Raw genomic sequence first — 20991 nt, 5'->3', positions numbered from 1 at the left:
TGAGTCAGAGCTGATGATAGGGAACTGGTTCTAGGAATGTCCTAGGTTGAAGCTGTTGTTGAAAATCGGATGAGAATGGGAAATGTCATCGGAGAGCTCATATTTTTTTTCATTTTAGCGTATTGCCATTGTGTACAATAAACACATACAATAGCACAGTGGTTCGTATGTTCCCTCCCCCCCCCCGCTCAAGTGGTCGAAAGCATGTTATTAACGCGAAATTCGGTGAAAAAAAAAAGCTGTATTAATTCACTAGAAGTTTATCATATTTAATTTGTAGAACTCATTTTTAATCACACTTGGAATAACAGTTTTTGTATCTTGGGTTCCTTATTTCTCGGCCTCTCGATAATTCGGTTTTCTGACATTTCGGCCTTGTGATTGTTCGGTATTTTGATTTTTCGGCCTCCTGGTTTTCAGCCTTATGACTGTTCGGTGTTTTGATTTTTCGGCCTTCTTATAATTCTGCCTTATGACCATCGGCCTTATGAATGCCACCCTACGTATCCTAAAACGTTATTTGGATATGAATAAAAGAGGTAATATAAAGGTAAATTGTTGCCTAATTATGGCTGTATTCCAGGTTTTGGGGTGTAAACACATGCAGGAAAAAACACTTTTTACCAGTTTTTCCGGAACCCACTGTAAGACGGCGAAAAGGTCCCCGAAAAAAGGCCACCTCAAAAGTGCATCTCACAAAGATTGAGTTGTGTCTGCTCTTTTATTGGCTTGCGCATGTGGGTGTCACAGTTTTTAATACCGTGTACTCACTGCATTCACTAAAATGCAAATAATTGTGCACTAAAAGCCCCTGAAATACAGATGCAACTATGAACTGAAATCTAGAAAGTTAAAATTGGGAGACCTAAGGTTCTTTTTTTTCATCTGTTAATAAATAATTAAATCTACATTCCATTCAATGAGCAACACATTAGTTCGCTAGCGATATCATTCGCTAGATCCTAGTATTCCTCTACTGTTGGTCAGACACAGGTTTTATAGTTGTCCCTTGCATCTTTTCTCTGTCGATGTTTATGGGTTATAAACGTCTACATGACTAGTAATGACTGGACTCACGTACTGCACAACGCTCAACTGTTCTGAACACGATTTAATTAGCAATTAGAGCTAATTGGGCCCCCACATTAATCAGCACCCTCCAGGGAGCCACCAGACTAATTGGGGAGCATCTAACTCGTGTCCAGACCAGCTGAGCGTTGTGCACTACGAGAGTCCATAGAAAATAAAAGAAATAGATAGAAATAGAGTGGAGAGAAACAATTTATTCGAAAATCAACGATGCCGTCCCGAAGAAACTGCTCCGGAAGACCCGAGTGACCAGCGCCCACCATGTTGGTAGTTGGCACCCAGCAGTTGCAGAGATCGACGACAGGTGGCCAAGTAGTTGCAAGGCATCACACCAGATGGCGCCACCATCATAGCTCTATGCGAGAAAGACAGAACAAGATACTAGTGGCAGCTAGAAAATGCCAACACTGCTGAACAAGTCTAGGCATGCGAGAGAAAAGGTCTAACCGCTACTGCTAAACAGCACGGAGAAAACAGTACACATCGGGGAAAAGGCAATTGACTAGGCCTAACCACAGCGTCACAACACTATGCAGCTAACACAAGGCGGGAAGCGCTAAACATGCGTCAACACGGATAAAAGGCTTGCTCACTGCTGAACAAGTCTAAACATGCGCGTACGGCGGGAACAGGCTTAACACGAGCGCAGTCAAACAACGGCAAATCACTCGTTGGTCACGGCTAAACAAGTCTAAACACGGGGGGCACGGCAAACATGCGAGAAAAGGAGCGCGGTAAAACAACGCGGCAAATCACTCACCTTTTCCCCCGCGGCGACGGGTGCGACTGCTCCATCCGAGGGTCAGGCAGAAACTGAGCGGGCGCGGGGACTGCGGAACAACCGAGCGCACGTCTGCTCTCCGCGACAGCCAGCAAGCAACTGATTGGGGCGACGCGCCGCGGCAGCTACACATGCGCGCGCGCTCCTAGCGCCGCCCGCCCGCGGGTGGTTTCGGTTTAGGCTCCCGCTCCTCCCGCTGCGCGCGCACGCGCTCCTAGCGGCGACGTGTGGCTTCTCAGTTACGGTTTCGCTCTCCTTTCTTTGCGCGCGTTTACCTGTATCAAGGTAGCGCGCACCGCGCTCGCGTCATCATTCTGACCGATACGTGGAAAACGCCATGTGTGGTTTATTCTCCTGCGTTTCTCGTCGGCGAGGAAAGACAAAAAAGGAAGAACTTCGCGAAATTATTCGTGGCATCGTGGAGGAAGCTTTTCAAGTCGACCGCCTGGAATGGTTGCAAGCACGTCAAGAAATGTGTCAGGACAAGATGAAGACGCTCGACCGCATCTTAGCGGGGGACAGACTGACGAAAAAGAAGTCCAACTTTAGCAGGATAATCTGTATTGGGAATGCAGTTCCGATCTAGAGGACGACGATGACGACGTGTAAATAAAAGCAATGCTTCCTCTTCGAGTCTCAGTCTCTTCTTTTTCTTCGCACAACGTGTACGCACGCAACATGTCTTCCTATGAACCTTTTCGTTTTCGTCATCCTTTTCGCTATATCTTAAGCGGCCCCTCCATGTGCAGCAAATCTACTTTCGTTGCGAACGTGCTGAGGAACCTGATCGACGTGGTGGACAAGCCTCCGCAAAATTTACCAAGGAGCTGCCGTGAGAGTGGGACAACATCAAAAGAAGTTCAAAACATCTTTATCGACAGTAGCCATTTTAGACCTATGTCCTACAACGCCAGTTACGTTGTCCTGTGGCGCACCGTGCGCAGCGTGCACCAGATGGAACATTTCGGCCAACAGCTATTTGGCAGAAAAAGATTAGAGTACTTTCTGGACGCATATAAACAAGCGATGACTTCGCCCCACGCTTATTTACTCGTGGATCTTCACAACTATACACACGAGGACCACAGGTTGCGTAGCAATATCTTTCTGGGAGAACGTCAATATATCTACGCTCCGAAATGAACCTCCGCCCTCACCTCACTTTATTCAAAGTACTCTCCACTCTACCTCCTCCGCGCCGTCCCGACGTCTTGAGTCGTTCTTCTTCGTCCCACATGAAACACCTCTTCGAAATTTGCCTCAATGTATTGAACGAAAAGGTGGCTCTAGCTCCAGACACGTTCGCGCGTTTGAAGAAGCACAAACGCTTCTTACGACGGCTCGCCAAGAAAAAGATTCACAAGAATCCACAACGTTTGAAGCGCTATCTGTCTCAGCAGCGAGGACAGGGCGTTCTTTCGTCGGTGGTTCCTCTCCTACTTTCCGCCGTGTTGAACCTTTTCATCAATGGCCAAGAGAATTGAAGTGACCACCTCCTCCATCGGGAACATTCTTTCCTCGAAGGAGAGTGACGACGTCAAAGTGAAACTCATACTGCAACCACTGTATCACATACTCAAGCAGTACGGATTTGACCCCTATGACAATAAAAACAAGGCGTCCGACGCTACAAATGACTTTGACTACTCGCTCCTCTCTCCAGAGGTGGACGAAGAGGAAGCGAAAAGGGTCATCTCGGAATTAAAGAAGGTTATTTCCTGGGATCACGAGGGTTGTGTCTCCGTGTCGGGCAAGCCCATCAGGCACTCCTTCGTTTACGAACTCGTCAATTATTTGTTGCAACCTAAGACGGGAAAAAAACCTTCCTGGTTCCCCAAAGTCTCGAAACTATTGCGCCTGATTTCTCTGCCCAAATCCTGCGAGCCTCAACAGCAGCAGCAGCAAGCCTCCATTGCGTGAACGACTTATGGAGGGATATGAGAAACCAGCGGGTGGTTTGGGTTGTGTGGATCGCTATAGAAAAGCGCATCACTTGAGCAAAGAGAAGGCTCTCGCCATTCTCAGAAAGCTGGATGCCTACACGTTACACCATCCGATCAGAACAAAGTTTAATAGGAGACGCATCATCGCGCTCAAGATCAACGACGTGTGGCAAATGGACCTCACCAACTTTTCAAAATACAAGAGATTCAACGGCGGCTACCGCTACATTCTCGTGGCGATCGGTTCGCTCTCCCGCTTTCTGCGCACCCTCCCGCTAAAGACGAAACGCCCCGCCGAAATGAAAAGGGTCATGATAAGACTTTTTCGGGGAGGTAACGCACCTACACGCATCTTTTGCGACAGAGGAGGGGAATTCTACAACAAGATCGTCAAGGAGTACCTGTCACGAAAGAAGGTCCACATGTATTCCACCTTCTCGCCAGTAATCAAGGCATCGCAGGCAGAACGGGTGATAAGCACTTTACACGACAGAATATTCTGCTATTTTAGAGAAACTGGAAAATACCACTTCGTTTCCGCGCTTCCCAAGATCGTGCGCGTCTACAACAACACCAAACACAGGACTTTGGGCATCAGCCCGTCCGAAGTCACACCCGAAAACGAATTGAAGCTGTTCAATAAGATAAATGGGAAGCCCGTCGTACCCTCCGTGAAAAAGAAGCTCAATGTGAAGCTCCTACTGCACATAAAAGGTTTTCATAAGAGCTCACAAGGGAGTTGGTGGCCTCAGATTTTCACCGTCTCCCGCCTGAGAGACACCTCCCCTCCCGTCGTGCAGCTGGAAGATTACCGGGGCAAGGAATGGACAGATCTTTCTACCCGGAGGAGGTACTCGTCGTAGCCCGAGACGCCAATCAGCCTTGGCCAGTAATGAAAGTGCTGAGAAAGAAGCAAGTGGACGGTCAGAGCTTCTCCTTGGTTCGCTGGTTCGGTTACGACAAAGAACACGACAGTTGGGTTCCGAGCAGCGACGTGGTCAAGATTGGGAAATGACGTCAGACATCTACGTCCACCTGCTCTCGAACGCCAGCATGAATAAGTTTACCTCGAATAAACTCAACGCCTTCACGGTAGCTTTCGATAGCCCGCTTCAGCTCTCGAATCGCTGTAAAGTCAGTCTGATGGATCTCAGCATAAGCAATGAGTTTTTAAATATCAGGTACGAAAGGCAAGATGCGAAAATCGAGGTTTCTTTCGAGGACGCGGTCGAAGCCGGGAGAACTTTTTCGTGTCACCTCAGATCTCGAGAGGGATTTGGGAAAATCCCTTTCGGAATTTAACGTTTCTTTCACGTACAATAAATCACGATACGACATAAAAAAGGCACGAAAGACAGGAGGCGGGGTGGTCAAAGTACAGACGACACCGTCGCAATGCGAGGAGGAGGAGAGCGGCGTAGCCATTATAAAAGGTGTGCTGGTTCTACGACGATTGATCGAAAACCCACGAGGGGCATCCATCGACGACGTGAGTCATTTCGTGGACCAAAATGTAAGTTGACCGTCTCTGCTGTGAGAGCGTATTCTATGTATGGCGTTGTTTTTCAGGAACCAATAGCCGCTGTCTCCGCATGACACTGAACACACACAGGGACTCATCTCTTTCTCTCTCACCATCAATCTCAAGCATTCCTTAACTGAAGGGAAAAGTGAGCATTGTTTCGTGGGGGAATCTCCTACTGATTTTGTTTGACCGCAGTGCCACGCTGTCTCGTATGTCAGTACGACCGCATCGAGGCCGTAGAAAGAGAGCACGAAGCTAGAATAGAGAATCTCGGTAACAGTCCTGCCATCCTTTCAGATGACGATGACGACAACAGAGTAAGTAGTCCGCCTTTCGTAATACCTGAAATGGACGACGACGACGAACCCCTAGATGGGCACGACAATGCAGACGAATTGCTCATGTGGGTAGGAGATCAGTCGTATGCAGATTTCATGCCTCTGTCTGGTAGGGTTAGAGATGAATCACCAGATGCAAGCCCAGAATCTCAAAATGAAGCTGAGCCTGTCCAGGGTCGTAGAATCGTGGGAGAGAACATCCTTCCGTCACGGAGAGACGATTCCTTCCTTTTTTGTCACAGATGAGGCATTTGACGGAACGGCTACTAGGTACACGCTTCTCTGTTCCCCGCACAACGACAATGTCGACGATTTGGGACTTTATCTACCGAGCATAGCTCCAGAAATCCCATGCCTTTCAAATTTTGTCTGTGCTCGAAGGTGCTCATGGATAAGGATGGAGCCGACGGGTTGACTTCTCATCTTCTTCACGTAAACCTTCATATGAGAGTGGTTCATAACCGTCAAGAAATCGAAGGCGTGATAAATGCTGCCATCGCCGAGTCCTCGCAACACGTAGAAAATTATGGGAGAGAAGGGTCTGGTTTCACCTCGAACGACGTCCAATGTGTCGACTTAAAACTAACGCGCTTAAAACCGAAGCGGATTGGGTGGACGATCGAGCTTCCCGAGCTGCTAGAAAGAAAAACAAAGACTCTCACAAACGTCAAACTTCCACCAAATCACGAAGACAAGTGTTTCAAGTATAGCGTGCTGGGGCTTTTGCATCCATTGAGGAACAACCCAAACGATTATGCCAGATACCGCAAATACATGAATCCTTCGAATCCGGAGATGCGCGTAAGGTACTGGCCGCCCTGCTTCCCAGTCACTTACGAAGACATTTCCCTGTGGGAGAGAAAAACACGACGCGAGAGCGCGACGCACTGCGCATTTTGTGGAATCGAATTTAGCCGTCACACGCGGAAGGTATCGCACCACGACCACACTCGCTTCGTAGAGTCCGGTTCTTCGAATTTTGTTGCGACGCTGTGTGATACGTGTAACCTTACGTGTCGTAACACCAAAGCACTCGTCGTTTGTGTGCACAACCTGCAATACGATTTGAACTCCCTTCTCTGCCACATGCCCGTTCTAAATCTGGGCGAAGCGTGGATTTTAGCTTCGAGTTCGCAAAAGATAAGAGGGTTCAACATTGCTGATCTCCATTTCCGCGATACCACGCAGTTTTTCAACCTGTCCTTGTCGAACCTGGTGGAAACCCTGCTCGCAAGCGGTGGCGAGAACGCGTTTTATTGTACCCGTCAAATGTATGGTGACAGTTTCTGGCGCTTCCTCAGGAAGGGCATTTACCCATACCCCTTCGTCGACAGTTTCGAAGTGTACAATTTGCCCGCACTACCACCAAAGGAAGCTTTCAAAAGTGACATGAATGACCAAGACATCACAGACGAGGACTATCAGTACGCCCTCGAGATTTTCGAATTGTTCGAATATGAGAACCTCGGCGGTTACACGCGTCTCTACGTCACGCTCGACGCTTGTCAGCTCTGCGACGTAGTGCTGTATTTCAGGAAGATTGCGCTAGAGACGGATGGGATGGATATCCTACGTGCCATGTCCCTCGCCAGTTACGCGTGGAGTAGCGCTCTGAAGTTCACCAATGTCAAACTCCAGTTCATGAGCGATCGCGAGATGTACGAAACGATCGAGAAGTGAATCAGGGGAGGCATTTGTAACAGCTTCCACAGATACTGTCGGGCTAATCACGAGGGGTGTGACAATTACGATCCCCAGCAAAAACTTTTATCCAGTACCTCGACGTGAACAGTTTGTACCCGTACGCGATGACTTTCCATCTCCCAACAGGAGGTTTTGAGTGGGTGGATCCTTCGAGGTGGAGCGAGATCGATTTTCTCAACATCCCTCACGATTCGGAAGTGGGTTACGTGTACGTGGTAGACTTGTCATAGCCCGAAGAACTGCACGCGGTCAGCAGGGATTTTCCCCTAGCACCCGGACATATGTGCGTGGACGAGAACGAACTGTCCCCCTACCAACAGCACTGCATGCTGCACTACGAAAAGCTAGCTTCGTCGACAGTCAGCATTTTCACATTCTGAGTGACAAGTGCATCTTGTACGAGATGAAACAGCGTCGTATCAAATGCACGCACCCCCTTTACGTGGGCTTTGCCATTTTAGAGATATCGAAAGTCCGAATGTACAGCTTCATCTACGAGTCGCTCTTTTCTCGCTTGACGTGCCCAGTGCAACTGATCTATAGCGATACGGACAGCATAATTTTTTCTCTCACATGTGGAAGCCTGGAAGAACAGCTGATGAAGATTGCAAATGAGTTAGATCTGTCTTCCTATCCACTGGACCACCCGCTTTTCAATGACGAGCACGCGAACCAGATGGGGTACTTCAAAGACGAGACAGGAGGTGGTGTTATTCAGGAAGTCGTAGACATCCGAGCGAAAATGTACAGCATTCTCTTGGCTGGGTCACACAAACAGATCGCGAGAGCAAAAGGAGTTACGAAGGACGTGGTGAGGAACCACTTATTGCACGAAGTGTACCGAGATTCTCTGTTCAATGAAAAGACAGTCTCTCAGAAGCAGTGCACCATCCAGAGGATAAAGCAAACAATGTACACCATTTCGAGACTCAAGAAGAGCTTGGTCCCCTACGACGACAAGCGCTATCTCGTGGATGTCGTACACTCCTTCCCTTACGGAAGCTGCGAATACGGTGAGCTTTGTTATGTTTTGACGCGTATACAATTACGATAGTACTCTCTCCTTGTGCAGCACCGGAAAACCTGGAAGAGAGTCCGAGAGCGTCGTCGTCAGGCATCGAGTAACCGTGGAACAAAGAGCTGCACACGCATGTAATCGAGAATAAAAGTTCGCTTCGTATTGTGAATCGACTAAAGCAAATGATTATGAATTGATGCTAAACATGTCTCAACTACAATGATGTCTCAAACGACTGTGCAGCAGGAGTGAACATGATAATTTTGCCGCAGGAGCAAACAAGGCTACCAACGGCGCCTCACATTTTTTTTTATATCACCAGGTGCAAGCAGAAAGCATGAGATGGCTTTCTGGAACCTCTCACGGAAACAATAAAAAGGTGGGCGAAAATAATTAGCAGCTCGAGTCGCCACGGTTTCAGCGGGGCCGTAAAACTGCCTCGTCCAGGCAGATTGCTTCATCCAGGTGCGTTTCCGAAGATCGACACGTCACTCCGTTGCCGGACTGCATTCGACATACATCTTAGGTAACCATGCGGTCGCTGATCATACCGATAGTCATCGTGCTGTACAACGTGTGGACACCTTCGCGGAGTTTGGGCACAACAGAGTCAGGTGCGTTGATCTAAACGTCAGAATATTCGCGAAACTTTAAATAACATGCTGATGACGTGGTAACCTCATCCTATCCTCCGTAATTATTACATTTGCATTAGACTCGTCATTGATGAACCTCTGGTTAATGTTTCTACCTGTGTCGTTAGCAGATCCGAATCCTGAGGTAGGGTCTTCATGGGTTGTGCAAGATTTCGCGAATTTTCGTGGTATCTAAGTAAAAACATCGTTTAATATTGTTAATAATAAAAAATATCGTTTTGCGAGCACCTTCACTCTGGCGCAACGTTGCCTTTTTCTGTTCAGAAGCGTAAATATCAGCGAGTAAACATAATAAGTAGATCGGAAAGTGTCCACGATAGCTCTTGATCGAAAACATGACAAGCCAATGGCCCTTTCAAGAGAGTGACATCACTTTGCTATGGTGAATTGGATTCAATAATCAAATTCAATCAATTTCATTGGATCAATTGGATTGCCGTTTAAGTAGAGTTCTTTTCATGTACTAAAATTCGCTATTCTCGACTGTAGAGGCGACTACAGGGTCGTCATTGCTTCGGTTTTTAAATGCGATAGCATTCCTTTAGCGCGCTTTTGGGGCCTCGGCATCCCCGTTGCGTCACACTAAACAAAGGATAAAGTTGAAAACTGGGCAGTTTGTTACCTCAGTCTAAAATCAATACCCCCCTCCCCGACTCCTGGGGAAACGAAAAGGACGGATGGACTGACATACACTTCTGCGTCACACTGCTCCAGCTTGTTAGCCTCTTTATTGCGGCGCCCGTTCAGTTTGGAGATCACATAGACCTTGAAGAGATCTCAAAAGCGTCTTCACGTATATGCAATGCGTTCCTGGCCGCTAATACATTAATGATGTGGGCATGAATTCAGCATTGTTATGAAAAAGAAAACTTTAGGAAGATCAATTGGTGAATCCTTTGGAAATGCGTTAGCGCAAGCCTTTGGTTCGTTCTTGTGCTTGCTCTGTCGTGGTCGAAGGACGAGGCAGAAGTCGGACTACAGGAAAAGCACAGCCACCCAGAAGGATGACCAGAACGTTTAATGATGCCACCCAAGTGATCACGCCTCAGGTTAAAAAAAAAACCCGTCGTCATTGTGTTTACACCACCGGTACAATCACTACCCGTACAGCTAATCACCCGTACAGCTCCTGGAGCCGTAGCATTAGGGTTTCCTCACGGTTCGCCACGACCAGGTTTGCACCAGTTGGGGCTCACCACCTTGACGCTGTCGAGGGGAGCCCCGAAGAAGCATGTGTTGATCTCGTCGGCGCTGATGGCGGTTCCTCCTGGAGATGCTTTCTAGGTCTGCCTCTTCAGCCCAGTTTCAGTCTGGACGAGATACGATCTCGGGGCATCTGCATGTTGTGCCGTGTGTGGCGGCGCCGGCTAAGGTGCGTGCGGCAGTTCCGTTTTGTAATTGTGGAGGCCCTGCTGCCCGGAGCCTTGCGTCATGTCATGTCGCCCGTAAGACTTGTAGTTTCAGGTACCGTTGTCTACATCTGCGTACACGTGGCCAGGTAGGGATGAGGGATTCCGGAGATAACGTTGCAGTTGAGTTTTGGGCCCATCGGGAGTTTAGCCGGTGAGTACCCGGCTGAGAGCGGATGGCGAAAGCCTAAGAAAACCGCTTCTCGTGCGCTGTGGAAGCATGCGCGAAGCATGCGGATGTGCAGCATGCCGTTGTGCAAGATTTTTACTTTTTATTTTTGTCCAGTGAACACGCTTTGAATTTCCAATAATAATTTCCAATTTTCAATAATAATTATGATTTGCAATAATATTCCAATAATAATTTCGAATTTCCAATAATAATTTCCCATAATTTGTAAGTGAAGCTTTTTGGCTCAGGTTGATGCGCTGAGATCGGAAGACGTCCGGCATCCAGGCGAGAAAAACCCGGGCGGGGGGCGGTCACGACGAGGTCGTCTATATCTTTATGAGCCGCAGGGCAGTGAAGTTTCGGACAGCGGCAGACCCAGCGAGCAGTTCAGAACGACCCGGGGAGTCGTTTAGTTTATCCAGTTCAATTCCTTCGTGCAGTTCACACGTTCAACAGTCACTTGAGCGCAGCGTCACAGCCGTATACACCGAAGACCGCAGCGTTCCGTCCAGTACGCATATGCGCTGTGGCCGCCTCCCCCCCCCCCCCCCCCCTTCTTGCCCGCATGCGCTGGTTAGCTGTACAAAACGCTCCATATAGATGCCGCAGATGCCAGACGCGTATGCGTTGTGGGGTTGTGGGCCTGTGGCATTGAAGTCTATGGTTTGTGGCGAGGCCCAGTGAACTGAACTGCTAAACTAATGTTTTGCTCGTTCCGCTCACCCGAATGACTCATTCAGTGTGAAGGGCTCGTTCACGAACAACACATGACTACATGGGCTTGCTTCCTGTCCGGACAGTTCGGAAATTCAAAGCTCGCGTTCGGTGTCCGGGCGAAGGTGTAACCCGGACATAAAATGTTCGGAAATTGGCGAAGTCGGACTAAAAATCCTATGAGTTGAGATTTTCGTTTGCGACATCGTCGCCGAAAATTGAGCGATAGCTAAAATGAGCAAGCAAAGCTACGTTGACCCACATGAACAGGAGCGGACCTGGAGGCGCGTCGCCGTGTTCTGACCCCCACCTCAATTTCTGTCTACACATAGTGTTGAATTGACTAGATCGCGTAATATTTTGCTGGTCAAAAGTGGACCCCCATCCCTCCTCTCAGAAAATTCCCGGATCCGTCCCTGGATACTGTACACAACCTGTCATCGAAGAACACTCCGTACGCCAGCGCTCAGCCAAGAGCATGAAACTCGCGAGTTCCTTTGCGGACTAAAGTGAGGCGCTGCGAACTTTTCGCGTCATCGAACGCCATGAAACGTCAAAATTTTTATGTCGAAGCGCGAGTTCTCTACCGAGAGCATCCCATTGGCTCCTGCGGCCGCTCCCCCGGTATGCGAGCGCTCATTGGTCGGTTTGAAATTATAACCTTTTCGTGGCGCGCGTCAGCTGGCACCGCCGTGTCGGGGGTGCCGGAGCAGCTCGCCGTAAAGTTTCGAAATATGCAGCAGCAGGGGCACACGCAAAGCATCTTTGCCGGTACCGTTTCGGATAGCTTTTAGTGCCCGTCGATACCGACCCTGAAAAACTCGAAGCCTCTTGGATAATTCTGCAAGTGAATTCAGTAATAGATAAGTGGAAGGCAGGTCTGCTTTGCTTGCTTGGTGCGACAACGATTCAATAAGGATCAATACTGTGTTTTTCCACTCGATGACAGGTAAGTCAGTTCCTATTCCCTTCTTCCGCTTAGCATAGCATAGCACCACACCTGAGGAATATACGCTACATTTCGGCCGGTAAAATTTTTAGTTTTCACGTTTTCTGATCCCTGTTCTGGTCTTTCTTGCTCAGGTATCAACTAGGTACTGCTCAACTCATATCTGCTTCAGAAAAGCATCTGCATGGATGCAGTAGAATGGATAAGCCACTCTGAGTGGTTGAAACAACATCTTTCGGCATAGCAGCTGCACAGGTTCCTTCGTGACGGGTCAGCCTTGACAGGTGACACTACACAAGCCGCAAAGGGATATGGACAGGTTTTCTGTCATGCTGGATCTATGAATGTGTGTGCCTGTGCAGTGAATCTACTGATCTACTGTGAAATCTTCCACGTGAGACATCAGCTAACAGTGAATGCGAAGTTGCTTCGGCATATTACTCGAACTTCAGAAACAATGTTCATGTCAAGTTCGTGTTTGGCGCAAATACAGAAGACTGCATATGTGTGATTTGGAAATACCAATCCCGAAAAATAAAGCACCGTGTGCAACAGAAACAGCCAAGGCTTCCGCGTTTTATTTATTTCACTCGATGCGAACGAAAATCCAGAACCGCCAAAGCGGGGGAGAGAGAGAGAACAGATGAGAAAGGGAAAGCCCAAACTGCCAAAACAACGGGGGAGAGAACAGAGGGGAAAGGGAAAAAGAACGCCTCGGCAGCGTCGCTTTACGTCATCCGTCACCCAGGGAAACAAAAGAAAACAAAGCAAAAAACTACTCTACCGAGGCCCAACGATTGGCCCGACGTCAGAGCTCACGTGAGTTTTTCCCGACAATAGAAATATACTACACGTTCATTCCCCTGGCTCAGCATTGAAGTCTCAAGAATTTGAGTCTCGGTCCTCAGTCACGTTCCACTTCATCCAATCCAAGACAGGGCGAAAAATGGAGGATGGCGTGGCAGGGCCGAACGGTAAAAGCACCTATAGGACCCTTACTTTGAGATAGTCCACACAGCACTTGGACAAATGAAATTGACTAGACCTAACAACGAACGTGTCTGACGCGTGCGTACTACTTCGTGACGAGCGTCTTATTTGCGAAATGGAAAGCGCGACATGCCCCCCAGGAAAGGTGGCAACGATATATGCACAATGCTCTACATTTGAAAAATGATCTTCACCACATAGCATGCTCCTTGCCAACCGTCAATTGCCAACCGCCAACAAGTGACATCTTTCTCTCTCCTGATTCGTTGAAAACGAGAGGCGTACGTTCTTTTTTTTTAGGCTTATGCAGAAATGTTGTCACAGAACGGCGTACGCCCCACACTTTTCACAACTCAATAGTTATAGAGGTATCACTCTGTACAATGGCTGGCATTCAGCGTGCTATGTGGTGAAGCTTTGTTTTAAGAGTGTAGCCTTGTAAAAACGTACCAAGTTTTGTGCATACCTACTGACTCCAATGCAATAAACGTATTTCTTGACAGATGTTTGTAAGCGCACAACATTATAACTGTCCTATCCATACAGTCACTGTCTCACAACCAGGTGCGCTAGAAATTCTACCGGACTACAGTATTTCAAAATGCTATATTTTTTTCCTACCAAACCAATCACACTTTGAACATGAATCCGAACATTTGATAGCTCCCTCGTCTTTGTGACCTCATGAAAAGTTAACTGCTGTCTTCCATGAATACGGGTAGGCACTGCAAGCTCCGCACAGAAATGACAATATCCCTCAACACAAGATTATTGAGCACACCGCAATTTTCAGTAATGCACCTGGCGCTTGTGCGGCTTCCGTAACCTTTAGAGGGAAATATCACAACATCCTGAGGGACAATGTCCTTCAGGTATTTCACAGTGTTATGATGCTCATATGACGCGACCGTGCGTAGTTCAAGCGAAGACGGTCGATCAATGAAAAGTTAGTGTCTCAGATGCTCTCGACCCGAAATAATACCGGAAAGACATGACCATGATTTTACAAAGCTGGTCAATACAATGAGCCGCTTTAGTGCAGCACCGAATACGTTGAACTACTTGTGAAATATCCTTGAGGACGTTATGCGAGACACTCAAGATCTGTACCCCAAGTCAGAAAACGGTACATTTAAACGAAAGTTTAGGAAACACAGCAGCATTTCCTGAAAGTTCTCGAGCTTGTTGCAAGGTGCGCATGCTAAAATATTATCAACAAGAGTGAAGAGACCATCGAGCACGTCATATGTAGGAAGACCGGTGTAGAAATGAACACCAACAGCACCAACTTTATTTCGAGATGATGGATGGCAAGTTTCATCGCCAGGGGCGATACTCTACCCCATTGCTGGTGGTGATGCAGGGTACAGATCTGGTACAGGTGGTGACGATGAAATAATGAGCCCCTCCACAATATGGATCGAAATCCCATGGTGCCCAGAAAGGTGAAGCGAGCTTTGAGAGCAGAGCGTTGGTGGGCTCGATGTGGCCAGGGTCCAAGCAATTTTGTGTGAGAGAGTGGGCGAGAGTCCAGCTCGTTAACGGATCCAGAGAGTACGGTTCCCGAAGGTTGATATGGTGGGCAATGAACAAGAATGTGCTCTAGACCTTCTACAGCACCGCAGTGACTGCATTGGGGAGAGTCAACTTGCCTCAAGCGGTAACGCCGCTGCGCTGTAAAAGCCACATCGTGGCGCATCCGATGAAGTAATGCGGCATCTTGACGAGAGGTGTGTCGAGACATGCGGAAAGCAAGCGCTACATCAACTCTGCTCAGCATGGCTGGGGGCAGAATATCAGCAGTCATTTGGCGGGCAGCCAGAGGAGCCACAGGCCGATCGAGCCGCTGAAGCAGCTCTCTCGTCTTGGAGACAGACGCGTACAGCGCTGCTTAGAGGAGATCGTCGTTCCGTCCTTCGACGCCTCGTGTAGAAGTGAACCTTGTCATCATCTGCTTGAAATGCTTCTGCGCTGAGTTCCAGTCGTGTAAGAGATGCTTTCAGTCACTTCGTCGTGTAGACTTACACTGTCTCTCTGAAGTTGTTCCACATAAGCAATGCGTGCAAATGTGGAGTCACAACAGCGCTTCCTGCCCATCCGCTACATAGGTGTGAATACGGTTTGATATTGCTGTGTTAGTCATGAATATCGCTACATTTTGTTGCTTGTAACGCAAAGTATGCATTGACCACAAACGCAGTTTAGTGCTTCAGTGCTCCTAGTGGTCTCACCTGCACGGCCGTCCATGTTTGGAAGCAGCGTATTTGTAGTTGTCACTGTAACTGCACCTGTACTCTCCGCCACGTCATCTATTACAGCTGAGTAATTAACTGTCAGTGAGATCCAGGGTAGGGCCACACGAACTAGTGAGGTGTTCACTTTGCGTGTACTGCTTGGGTGGATTTAGCAATATCACTTCCATTAGGGGTGGACCAACCGAATCTACGAATCCTCGTATCCTAGGCAGGGATTCCAGATTCGGGAATCCCAATCCCAGTTCAGAGTTCAGGAAGGAACTCTTGCATTATCAGTTTCAAGATAACGTGGTTTTGCTTTTGATGGTTTCTTACTTTTATCGCGAGAACTCATACTAGAGAATTTATGTATTTCCTGTAGTCGATCCACAACATGTTAAACAGACTGCATTTAAGAAAAAAAGTATACGGGTATGGTATCAATTGAAAGTGAAATATTATTTAATGTGTTTGTCATTAAACAAATGGATCAAATTCTGTTTCAAAACACTTTTGAGTAGTGCAGGGTGTGTGCAGCAAAAAGTAACCCGCATTTTTACATGTAGCTCGTTGTCTACTCAACCGAGAAACTTCCGGTGGAGTACGATGGCGTATTTATGCGTCCGAAAGCTACAAAAAAATTCAGGAAGCCATACTCAGCGTAAAAAAATCAACAGAGCGCGAAAATATATCGGCTTCCATGCAATAGAATAGTGCGGTCATGACAGTGCGTGGTAGTGCATGGCGGTCTCAGGATAGTTATGTGCAGGCACCGCTATGGGCACTACCGATGAGCATCCATGTGGGACTTTTTTTTTTCAATTTCTGCACCGATATCTCCCCTAGCTGTACCTGAACACAACTCTCCAGCGTCCGCCATGGTGCCCTATGCTGATGCACGGAGGCCGACGTTTTCGTTGCTCTGTTTATTTTTTAAGCTGAGTATAGCTCCACGATTTTTCTGCAGATTTCGCACGCATAAATGCGCCATCGTGCGCCACCGGAAGTGCGTTAGTTAGGTAGACAACTAGCTAAGTGCCTAAATGCGGATTACGTTTTTCTGCACACACCCTGTATTATCCTTTCTGGCTTTTAAAACAATTTTTTTAAGGAATGATTCGAAAGCTTCAAGATTCGTAAGATTAGTAGATTCTCAGAATGTTTCTTGGACTCGTATTCGGAAAATTTTGGACCCGTCCCATCTCTAATTTTGATACCGCGGGCTCCGTCGTTCATATCGCACGAGAGCTCGCGCGTTTCCGCAAGGCTCTCAAGCATGGCCAAGATTATAACTGGGACACCAGTCAGGGCGCGGGTATAATCATTATGGTTTGGCATTCCTGGACAAATAAGAATGAGTTTTTCTGTAGTACCTTCTTGCTTGAAGCAACTGATTTACTAATTTCAAATATTCTCCCCGCCTTTTTAACTCGTCTCGGTATAATTTCTGTGAGAGACCGTCGACCACTTTTGTCTATGTGCCGCTGTAGAAGTGCAGATTGCACACTCTTTGCATCTGCTATCTTTTTCACAGTCAGATCGGCTCTGTTGGTCCGGGCCAGCAATCCCCAACGTCCTCTGCTTATCAGCTCAAACATGCGTGTGCCATTGCTTCTTATAGCTCAGGGTATCCTAAAGAAACGGTATTTTGCGCTCACATTCTTCTCAAACATGCTACTGCGGTGTGGGCAGCCGAATGTCGCGCGTAGGCCCATCTTAAAAAGAAAAGAAAACGCCGGTAGTGGTGGTGGTGCTTGTGCTGGTGAAAGGGTGAAAACGCCGGGCCAGACAAGTCTCTGCAGCGCACGCTGCAACAGCGTAACCCATCATGCGGGGAGAGCTCCTCCACAGTGCAGTGCGACACGACGTGCTTGAACGCGCCTTATACAGGCCTCCACAGCTCCCCGTATTTGCGGCAGTAGAAAAATAAAATCACGTCACAGTCACGTGGTATTACATCGTCAGGCATCATGACGGATGCCCATTGGCCAAAGTAGGATGCGCGCTCCGGGATTGGTTGATAAAGTTTCGAAGTATCTGACAGCTCACTTTTCGCGGGCAGTCGGCCAGGCGGGCAGCTCCAAGCAAGGTCGCTGCGTCTCCGCCGCTCGCCGATGTCGCTTGACTACAACGACCAAAGAGGAAGTGTACGGGCGGGTTTGTTCGTGAGCTATAGTGACTCTTGCCATGTACTGATCTCCGATAAAGTGTCAACCTACGGACATTCTTGCCGGGTCGGAACTGGAATGCTTGGTGAGCTGACGCCTGAGGAACACTTTCGAGCGCTCTCGCATTTTCAAATACAGTGACTAAGAAGAGAGTGTTCGTAACGACAAAAGTATTTCCCGTGACTGTGTGACCTACGGTGCATCGCCAGAATGAGAAGAAGATGCTCATCTGTGAAACGCACGCACTCGTGGACTTCGCTCACCTCCAGAAGTAGACTGTATGTGTGCTTTGCAAGTTCGAACTTGGTTTGCTTGCTGTCTATTCAAGGAACGAAACGTCCTGTACGTACGGTGAATATATGAGTCAAACATTTGAGTTTATACGTTGCATCAATAAATATGTATTTCGCCTATCAAAAATGTCTTAGTTATTTTGGAATAACGGCCGCCAGGTATGAAAACCAGTAGAAGTCAATGGCAGCCAGGGCCGGCCGAAAGCCGAGCCAAACTGAGAGGTTGCTGATTGGTTGGCTGCTAGGCATCACGACGCATTTTCATTGGTCGTATGTCCAGTGTTGCCTGAATTATCTCAAACTATGGGCTCTATGGGGAGCTGTGGGCGCCTGCCTTATATTGCAAAAAGAGCATCCGTTTCCTACAATAGGCCACCCTCCCACACTGTAAGAACAAAGGAGTGATTTTACTCATTTTATGGACTAAATGCATTGCCAAAAACATAGTTCCTTTCGTTAGTAAATGCACGGGAGTAAATGAATGTCACAGAGTGGAGACTGCATTTCATGCCTTGTTCTAAGAGTCCCAGGTATATGCATGAAAATATGCTTCGAATAAAACTGTCAACCGTGATATACGGAGTGACATAAAATCTTGCGGCATACATACACAATTTCCGAAGAAAGAAGCGCTAACCATCTATTACCCTGTGCGAATGGAAAATTGCTATGTTGGCTGAGTTATACAACCCTATTCCGTTAAATTGACCAAGAGCACATATTTACGTAGACTGTTGCATTCGGAAGACCATTCGCGAAGTTGAGTGACAATTTACACTCCTGGGGAGTAAATGTCGGGGTGAGGGGACTAAAACGTGGAGTAATTGCAGTTTAGGGGACCAGAAGCTGCAATTACTCCCGATTTTACTCGTTTTTTTTCTTAGAGTGCAGCCGTTCTTCACTGAGAACTCAGATCACTTAGGGAATCTCTTCATGGACCCTTCAGGAAGGATTGCAAGGATTATAATGGGTGTTGGAGATTGGATAGCGTTTACGATAACGTTTTCGTAAATAGGCAATTTTAATTCATCGGAAGAATTCTATAAAACCGATAACAGAAGTTAAAAAATCCCAGCTTAGTCATGTGATGTCACTCTCTCTAAAGAAATAGGGTGATTTGCGTATCACTTTGGCAGAGCTGATATCGTGAACACCTTCCGTTGTACTGAAACTCCCTAAAAGGATACGCCAAGCACACGACTCATTTGAAGTGGCGGACATCGGGTTGCTGTTGTTTGGTTTTCGTGTGTTACATTTGGTGTGTCATTGGTGTCCCGTTCACTTGCTTCCCTGAATGACCGAGCGATATGTGGAGCACTTATTGAAGCTAATCATCCATATTTTTACACAATTCCAGACGATACCTACAAGGAGCGACCCATCAACATCTTTTTCGCTGCCGATCACTTCTTTCGCGAAATGACAGGTGACGAGCTCCAGAAATACGCCGAAAGCTTGCTGGCCGGGGTGAGTGCACGCACGACAAGACGCAAATACCGTGAACGAAGCGCATGCCTAACAATTTTTGCGGCATTGATGTGTTTACCACATAAGCCAGTATTTACCCAGTGGCCTTGGCTGCGAGCAACCAACCCCACGTTAAGGTGGCACTGCAGAGCAAATCTTGTGCTTTCAGGATTTTATTCCATTGATGTCCATCATGGAGGTAAGAAACTAAGGAGATGCCCTAAGCGCCTCTACCAATGCAAGCGAGCGTGCTGTGACCCGCGCATGGCATTGTGGTTAGTTGCCCACACACGTGACCCATAAACGTCACGGCAAGACGTCATAAAACATGGCGTCCTCCATGTCCGCGGCGTATCTTACCTGAATACAGAGACTAGCTGCGGCCGAATAACCTGTTTCCGCTTTCATAACATCTTTGGAGTTAGAAGTTATCACACCCGTTGAAACACAAGATAGATCATCTCAGTGTGGAAGCAATGGATCACTAAATCGTTAGAAGACGTACATACGTCATCGTGACATTGCTTGGCTTCTCTTCTGGTTTGCTCAACTTTTGCTGTGATTTATCACGCGGCAAATGTTGAAATAACCCATAACCTTCAAAGTATTGTGCGAATGGACTCCTTGAAGGTAAGACGTTTGCTGAAGATGGGGTTTGCTAAACTTCCAAGCCTCCGCGCAGACCGCCATAACGCCGAAACGTGTGGGGATCACGTGACCGGGCAACTAGATGGGCGTGGTATTGCCAGGAGCGACCGCTAGAGGGGTCCCACGGCCCTCCGATCTTATAGCCCTCTCCTTAGTTTCTTACCTCCATGATGTCCATGTATCTAAGTCTGTACTCTTCGAACATTTCGCTCCTTTATGTCATACGGAAGTATGTAGAATTTAAAACTGTGTCATTACGTTAGCGTTGCGGTGACAAACATTGACTTTTTTTTCTGGACGGGCTACTTACTTCTGGGTTCCTAGAAAGCTTGTAGAAATTTAGAAAAGGCGACACAGTGTTCAAATGTCATCAACGTGGACATCCGCAACAATTCATGATTTTTAAATACACTTCAGAAGTCGACAACAGAAGCTCTTTCTCGGCAAAATGCGATAGGAGAGGGATTCTATGCGGGGCACTTCAGTGTAGCTGTGTTCCTAGCATCAACAAAGAACGTGACAAAAAGTTTGCGAAATCCCTACGGATGCAAGGAAGAGTAAGGCGACAAAAGTCGTTGAACAACCATGAAAATGCGAGGATAATTCTAAGTTGCAGAATTGTGCGGGACTGTCTTTGCAGGTTTGTGCCAAATGTAGCAGCAGAATTACAGTGAGTTACTGTGTAATGTTAGAGCGGATAACGCCAAGTGGGATTTGGCGACAAGAAAAAAAAAAAATCAATGGACGACTACCATGGTCGGTAATGCTCGATGGGAGCCCAGCTGTTGAGGTTCAGATATACCATTGTTTTATTTTTTCCGCACTTTAGTACTTTCTTCAGGTAGCACTCCTACCTGAGTTCTTCATGGCCATGATGGTCATGAGCGTGTTTC

The 20991-nt window shown here is 47.5% G+C and overlaps 1 protein-coding gene across 1 annotated transcript in view; it reads left to right on the top strand.

The window, feature by feature from the left end:
- The first annotated feature begins 8858 nt into the window (after positions 1-8858).
- Positions 8859-20991, top strand: part of LOC135375358 (uncharacterized) — a 110747-nt gene continuing 98614 nt past the window's right edge. Inside the window, exons 1-2 of the mRNA XM_064608080.1 lie at positions 8859-9012; positions 19341-19450. Coding sequence (XP_064464150.1) covers positions 8931-9012; positions 19341-19450 — 192 coding nt within the window. The 5' untranslated portion in view covers positions 8859-8930. The remainder of the gene's footprint in view (positions 9013-19340; positions 19451-20991) is intronic.

Source organism: Ornithodoros turicata, chromosome 1, assembly GCF_037126465.1.
Source record: "Ornithodoros turicata isolate Travis chromosome 1, ASM3712646v1, whole genome shotgun sequence".
Lineage (NCBI taxonomy): Eukaryota > Metazoa > Arthropoda > Arachnida > Ixodida > Argasidae > Ornithodoros > Ornithodoros turicata.
Note: the sequence above shows the minus strand (reverse complement) of the source record. Positions and strands in the feature narration are given on the sequence as shown.